General features: G+C 64.7%; 1 protein-coding gene across 1 annotated transcript in view; it reads right to left on the minus strand.

Moving 5' to 3' along the window:
- PTPRN (protein tyrosine phosphatase, receptor type, N) overlaps window positions 1-6,764 on the minus strand; it is an 18,050-nt gene that overhangs the window by 9,566 nt on the left and 1,720 nt on the right. Inside the window, 12 exon segments of the mRNA XM_009884119.1 lie at window positions 25-129; window positions 2,485-2,549; window positions 2,788-2,867; window positions 3,013-3,099; window positions 3,605-3,891; window positions 4,021-4,055; window positions 4,174-4,290; window positions 4,504-4,828; window positions 5,011-5,209; window positions 5,354-5,459; window positions 5,699-5,812; window positions 6,009-6,059. Of these exon segments, the coding sequence (XP_009882421.1) occupies window positions 25-129; window positions 2,485-2,549; window positions 2,788-2,867; window positions 3,013-3,099; window positions 3,605-3,891; window positions 4,021-4,055; window positions 4,174-4,290; window positions 4,504-4,828; window positions 5,011-5,209; window positions 5,354-5,459; window positions 5,699-5,812; window positions 6,009-6,059 (1,571 nt within the window).

A 6,764-nucleotide genomic window follows, 5' to 3' on the forward strand; every position in this document is an offset into this window, starting at 1 on the left:
GAGACGGAAGGCTGCGGCAGGTGCGATGGCGATGCCCGCCACGCAGGCCAGCGCGATGAAGGTCAGCAGCACCGAGTGGAAGCCGTCCCTGAAGCGGGATGGGCGCGAGTAGGCAGCAGCTTCATTTCGCTGGGGGCAAAGCCAAGCAAGGGTTAGTGGGGGGGCACCTGCATAGGGCTGGGGGGAGGAGGGGCAGAGACCCCATTCTGCACTGCATTTGGGGTTGTTGAGGCTAAAACAGAGCAAGGGGAATCAGTGCTGCGCTGATTCTCCCAGAACCCTCAGCTGGGGCAGAGCTGGTGTCACTGGGGTGAGGTTTGGTGCACCCACCTGCACATCGCACGGGGCGTTGCTGACACTGGTGTCACTGGGGCTGCAGGAGGAGGCAGAGCCTGGCCAAGCCCAGGCAGCAGCGACCTGCTGCTCCCCTGCTCCTAGCACCCAAGGCTGCTCGCCAGGGCACCCCCAGCCCAGGCTGCCCCCCTCCAGGGCAGGCAGTAGCCCCTTGAAGCCCAGGTTCAATGAGCTCCTGTCCAGCTGGAGGTCAACAAGGGCCAGATACAGCCCAAGGGGTTAGTGGCAAAGGATGGGGCACTGCAGCACTGGGTCCAGGGCAGCAATTGCTGTTCCCAGGGGACTTCCCCAAATGGGGCTGGGTCTCCCCTGTGGCAGGACAGGGGGGGATATGGCAGCGTGGCCAGAGGGCTGGTGCCACTTCCCAGCTGCGGTGGCCGGGGTACAGGTCCTCCCCATTGCTGTCCTCAGCTGTGACACAGAGCAGTCCCTGCCACCTCGCAGGCAGTGCCTCCAGGGCTCCTTCCCTGTGGCTGGGGGGGGGCAGCCCAATCCGCGCCATGCTGAGACATGAGGGTGCTGAGCCCTTGCTGGATGAGACACTCTCCCTCCCCAAGGCCAAGACCCGCCAGGGCCTTGTCCCAGAGCCACTGGTGATCAGGATGCTGCCCACCACCAGCCAGGTCCTGGGGCAGCACAGGGATGCTGTGGCAGCAGCACCACCAAATACCTGTGCCCAATGAGATACCAGAGACCAGCATTACCTCACTGCCATGGCCTCCCATTGGCCACGAGCCTGATGAGGTTACCGAGGGAACACTGCGTCATCGTCACCTACATCATCATCACCATCATCAGCTGGGGATGCCCCCCGCCCCGGGAGTACCCACTGCAGCCTGCCCTCCCAGTCTCGCCAGCCCCATACGTGGGGACCAGTCTCACTGATGCCAGGGTCCAGCCAGGGGTATCCACAAGGAACCTCCCCAAGGGACCCAAGGAGGAGCAGCTCTGCAGCCCCCGGAGGTGCCAGAAGGTCTGAGGGGACAGAAGGGACCTCCTTCCCAAGGCCTGCCCACGTCCTGCTCTCCCCCTGCCTCTCTACATCCTTCCTTCCCCAAATCTTGCACCAGTCCCACTGAGTTCAGAGCCTGGGGAGAGGAATGAAGGAAAAGTACAAGCTGGTCTGGGCTGGGGAAGCCTGTGCAGAAGAGAGCTCGCAAAGCTGCCTCAGCCTCCTCTGAGTTCCAGCTCCGTCATCTCTGCCATTTCTCCCAGCTCCTGTCACTTGTCACATCAAAAGGCATTGCCATAGTGATGCTCCACACGTTGCTGATGGAGAGAGGTTGCCTCTGTAGCCAGGCCACCCCTTTCTTCATGGCGTCCTCCTCCTCCAAGGTCCCCCCTTCCTTCCTCCCTGCCCACAGCTATGGCTACAGGGCAGGAGGGTGGGAAACAGAGCTGAGGGATGTGCTGCACCGCTTCTCCTTCCCTGGCTGCAAACACGGGAGCCAGGATCTCTCCCCCATCTCCAGCCCCTGCTCCCCTCCAAGACACTGTTCCTGGGGGTCCCCAGAGAAGCACGGGGAGGAGGGTGCCCCTCTCCGAGCAGATGGCTCCTGCTCCATCCCTGCCTTCAGCTGCTTTGCGATTCTCTGGGGGCACGATGGCATTTTGCCTGCCTTGCCGTGGTCTCTGGGGTGCCCCAGGCGCAGCCTGGCGCTGAGGTGCCCAGGCCACAGCTAAAGTGGCATGCACAGGTTGGAGGGAGGTGAGGGTGAGGATGAGCCTCGAGGGGTACAGCCTGCAGCCCCCTAATCTTGGATGGAGGGGGGGAAAGCCTCCAGGAGACCCTCCCAAACTGCCTTCAAACCTTGCGGAGCTTTTGTTTTGGAAAGAGCCGAGTGCTCTGGGAGCACAGGCAGCCGGGCAGCATCACGCTGCTGGGTGCAGTCCTGCTCCAGCCCATCCCAGATAAATCAAGTCTGTCTCCAAAACAGCAGCCCGAACACCGCCCAGAGCCCTCTGCTTCCCAGTTGCCCCACAGACCCACAGGGATGCTTTGCTCACGAAGACCCCTATGCCTCAGGGCTGGGGCACAGCGCGCTCCCCGGCTCATTGCCAGCGGCAGGACCCCCACCACCCTGTCCCCGGCCACCCCAGCCCCGAGGGACCATCACACCTTGCTCCTACCTCTCCCACTCCTGTTTGCACGATCTTCAGGCCCAGCTCTGCCTCCAGCTCTGCCTTCACTTGCTCTGTGAATGGAGAGGAGATGGTCAGGGGGGTGCTCCCCACCACCCAAGAGACCCCCCCCCCAGAGACAGAGCCAAGGGATACCCCCAACAGCTGCCCACTCCACACCAGCTCCCAGTTTAGCCAAGGGCACTGGGGTGTATGGTGGGAGTCCCCCCCTTCCCAGTCCCTGTACGGGCACCCCGTAACCTGGCAGGGGGAAGAGAGGAGCAGGACCAGGGGGACCCCTGCCCAACTCACCAGCCTGGCTGGACACATCTGCCAGCGAGAGGTTCTGGGGGTTCTGCCGGATGCGGAAGGTGAGTGCGGGTCCCACGACGCTGCCGGGGAGGGGAACACAGTGTGAGACCAGGCAGTGCAGACCCCATCCCCACCACAGCCCGATCCCTCCCGGTCCCCCACCCAGGGTGGCTGCCGCATGGCCGGGGCTGTGACAGCAGCATCCCACGGCCCCGCTCCCCTCACCTGATGTTGATGAAGCTGGCTGTGGAGGGGTGGAGGTGCTTGGCGAGAAGCTCCAGCAGCCGCACGCCAGCGGCCAGCCCCAGGGGCCTGTGGGGACAGCAGCGGGGTGAGGAGCGGGTGGTGGGGATCAGGAGAGGGGCAGCAGGGGCGAGCCCACCCTCCCCATGGCTGGGGAAGGAGGACAGGCAGGCTCAAGGGGTCCCAGGCATGCAGCGAGGGCTGTGCTGGCTGCAGGGGGGTCGAGGTGAGCAGGAGGTAAGAGCGTGGGGATGTGCGGTGATGGGGGAGAGTTGATCGCCCCCCCTACCCTTGCACAGAAGCAGTTGTGCACACAAATTTGGCTGAGCCCATCCCAGCAGCGAGTTCTGGCCTTGGCGTGGGCTGAAAGAGGATGGCTTTGGGGTGGGAGAAGGGCTGTGGGTGGGGAGGGGACGGGGGAGCTGAGCCCACTGGAGACACGACCCCATCAGAGATCTAAACAGGGTCAGCCACGCGTGTGGAGCCGTGACAGCCAGTAGAGGATGGGGGGAGGGAGGGGGTGATACAGCCCCTCCACCCATGCACACCCCCTCACCCGACCCCCAGCTCTCACTTCTGGTCCGTGACGATGTAGCCATACTCGTCCGGTGGCCGCGTGCCCCGCTGCGCCCCACCATCCTTCGCCTCCACGTAGCTCTTCTTCTCCACCACGATAGACTTCCCAGGGCTGAGCATGTCCCCACCGTGTCCCTGCTGTGGCTCAGCCTGGGGGGGTGGTGAGGATGCTGCCCTGCCCCTCGGCCAGTCCCCTGGAGAGCTGCTGGTTGGGATTTTGGGGGGCAGCACTGTGGAGGAAGGTGGCACTGGCTCCTCTCCATGCTGCATGTCCCCCTCTGTCACCTGAAGGGAGGGAAAGGGAGGAGCTGGGACCCCCGAGGAGACCCTCACGGGGGGATGCCCCCCTGACGAAGACACACATCCCACCTGTGGCATGGCACCTCCTGCAGCACCACCCTGCTGCAAACCCACCCGTTTCGCTGTGGGCACTTCGGGGCCAGCAACACCTGGGAAGGAGAGAGATGGAAGTCCTGCAGCACCTGCCCTGAGAGGCAACACTCCCTACTCTGAAACGGGGCGTGCTGGCACCCCCCGCTGCCAGTCCCATCCCTGTGCCCCGCTCACCAGAGCTCTGGAGCAGCTGGAGGAGGGTGGAGAGGCTGCTCAGCTGCTGGGGGCTCAGCTCCGGCAGCCCTACACCATAGCTAGCCAGGAGGGAAGCCAATCTCTTCAGGGCAGCGTCTGCAAGAGGATGGACGCAGCATCAGGTTGGATGCTCTGCATCCCCACGGGGACCACGGGCCAGGGATGTGGCAGCTGGGACAGGCTGGGTTGGGGAGATACACTGGCCACAGGCATGAAGCCAAAGACAAGGGAGAGTCTGAGCCACGAGGAATGTGACTGTTGGGGACAGGGTGGGGATGAGGGATGGTGCCTGGCTAGAGGACATGGTACCCGTCTGCGCAGAGTGTAGCTGGGCAGCCAGGGACACTGGCTGCTCCCTCTCCTCCATGTCCCTGTAGTCACTGGGGAGCCGCAAGCTGTGCTGGAGCCTGGTGCTGGCAGGATCCGGGCGGCCGGCTTTCTCTCTGGGCAGGGAGAGCATCCCCAAGTCCTGGAAGAGATGCCCCCCATCCGTTCCCGGCTGCCCACCATAGGAGGACACAGGGCCAGCCCCAAAAAGGGCTTGGGCAGGGACCCGGCCCAGCAGCGAGGTGGTCTCAGGGCTCTGCCTGGCTGAGCCGCCGGGGAGCTGGTGAGCGCTGTCCTGGTAGCCAAACTGCAACCAAAACACAGAGCCGCCATGGTCAAACCCCACGGGGGCCCTGCAACCCCGTGGCAGAGTACCCCCAAACCTGGGGCACCCCAGCACCAGCAGAAGGAAGGTACTGGGAGCGCAACAGCTCCCTGTCCATCCCTACCTTTCCGCCCAGGAGAAGGGGGTTCGTCCCCATAGCTTACCTTGTGATAGGAGTAGGGGTTAAGCAGAGCATCTTCGTAGCCAAGCTGGGGTGGGGGGGACAGCAGGAGGTGCTCCAGGTACCGCTGCACCAGGGGGGAGGGCAGCAGCGGCGGGGGCTGCCCCAGATGTTGAGCCGCTGGCAGGCTGGGGTCCACGGGGAGCGGGGCTCGCCGGGTGGAGCTGCGGAGGGGCAGGAACCTCGGAGGCAAAGAGCGCTGGGGTGAGTTACCTGGGTACGGGGGGAGGTCCCCACCAAAACCCCAATTTTTTTTGGGGGTGGGGGTGAAGCCCTCACTGCCCTGCCAGGCTCTGCTCGCAGGTTGGTGGCTGGTGCTGCCCTACCTGTCCCTAGCTGCCGGCTCCAGCGAGGGCGGCGGGCGGAGGCGGGGGATGCGCTCCATCTCCTGCGAGATCACATACTGGGTGATACCGTCCTGCCACGAGAGCCCTGCCATGGGAAGGGGCTGTGAGACATGGAGGAGACCTGGGGACCAGGAGGCAAGTGCACGGGAGACCACCCTGGTGTCCTGACCCTGTGTCCCATGGCCTGGGTTTGGCCCTGCTCCTCCCAGAATCAGCTGGACCCCTCCTCAGCCCACGCTGGCCCCAGGGCCAGCAGGACCGCAGATAGCCTGAGTGCCACTAGGCAACGCTACCTGACACACACTCCCCCCAGTCCCCCTTTACCTTGTGCCATGAGATGCCGTAAGACATCCTGCAGGCGCTGGAGCACAGGAGAGGTGACGTGGAAGTAGGGTCTGTCCTGCACGGAGCCCACCTGGCACTGCCCAAACAGCCCATCTGCAAGAGAGAGGAGACGTCGGGGCTGGAGGGATGGATGCCCTGGGGGGAGGGTCTCTGGGCACAGCCCCACCTTTCTCCTGCCATGCCCCCCTCCCCTCCACTGCACCCCAAGTTCCCCTGCAAGGCAACCCTACACCCTCCGCACCCCCTTGGGAAGGAAGAAGGGATCTCTGCACCCCCGCTGGCCGCTTACCCTGCACGCACACCTCCTGGGGGGAGCACAGCCTCCGGTCAAACAGACAGCCTGGGACAGACAGACAGACAGGCAGACCAGTTAGCACAGCGTCCAAAGGGGGGGCTCCAACGGGGTTTGTTCATCAACAGCTGCTTGGGAACACCCATGGAAGTGCCATGGGGGTGCGATGCGGGGAAGGGAGGAGGGGGGGAGGGGAACAGCCTGGTAGCCCAGGGCATGGCCTCGGTGCCAGCCTTCCCCCCACTTCAAAGCCAAGATGGGGGCTGTGTACAGAGCCTGGCCCTGGCTCTGGGGGAGCTGGGGGAAGACCTGGAGCTTTTTGGGGTGCTGGCAGTCAGGAAGGGAAAGCTGAGGGGGCAGAGACGTGCAAGATCATGTCTGTTGCCCTCCCACATGTGGCACTACGAGGCAGGGACACAGCCCTGCACCCTGTGACACCCACTCTCCCTGCGAGGGGGACCCCAAAGCACACATGCAGCGAGGGAATGGGGACGTCTCTCCACGCCCTTCGGGGGGCAGCACTTGGGCAGGGGGCGGCTTCCCCCTTCCCCTCCCCCCTCCCCGTCTCGGTCCAAGACCGTCAGCAGCGAGACGGCAGCAGGCGATGACTCAGCCCCGGATGGCGAGGAAGGAACGAGAAAACAACCGGGGGGAGGGGAGGGAGGGGCCCGCCGAGCCCGCCGCGGGGGAAGGGGGCAAGTGGGGATGGGGGTCCCCGTAACCGGGGCACCCACGGGCCCCGTATCCCCCCCG

This window comes from Charadrius vociferus, unplaced genomic scaffold (assembly GCF_000708025.1).
Source record: "Charadrius vociferus isolate BGI_N301 unplaced genomic scaffold, ASM70802v2 scaffold1020, whole genome shotgun sequence".
NCBI classification, from domain to species: domain Eukaryota; kingdom Metazoa; phylum Chordata; class Aves; order Charadriiformes; family Charadriidae; genus Charadrius; species Charadrius vociferus.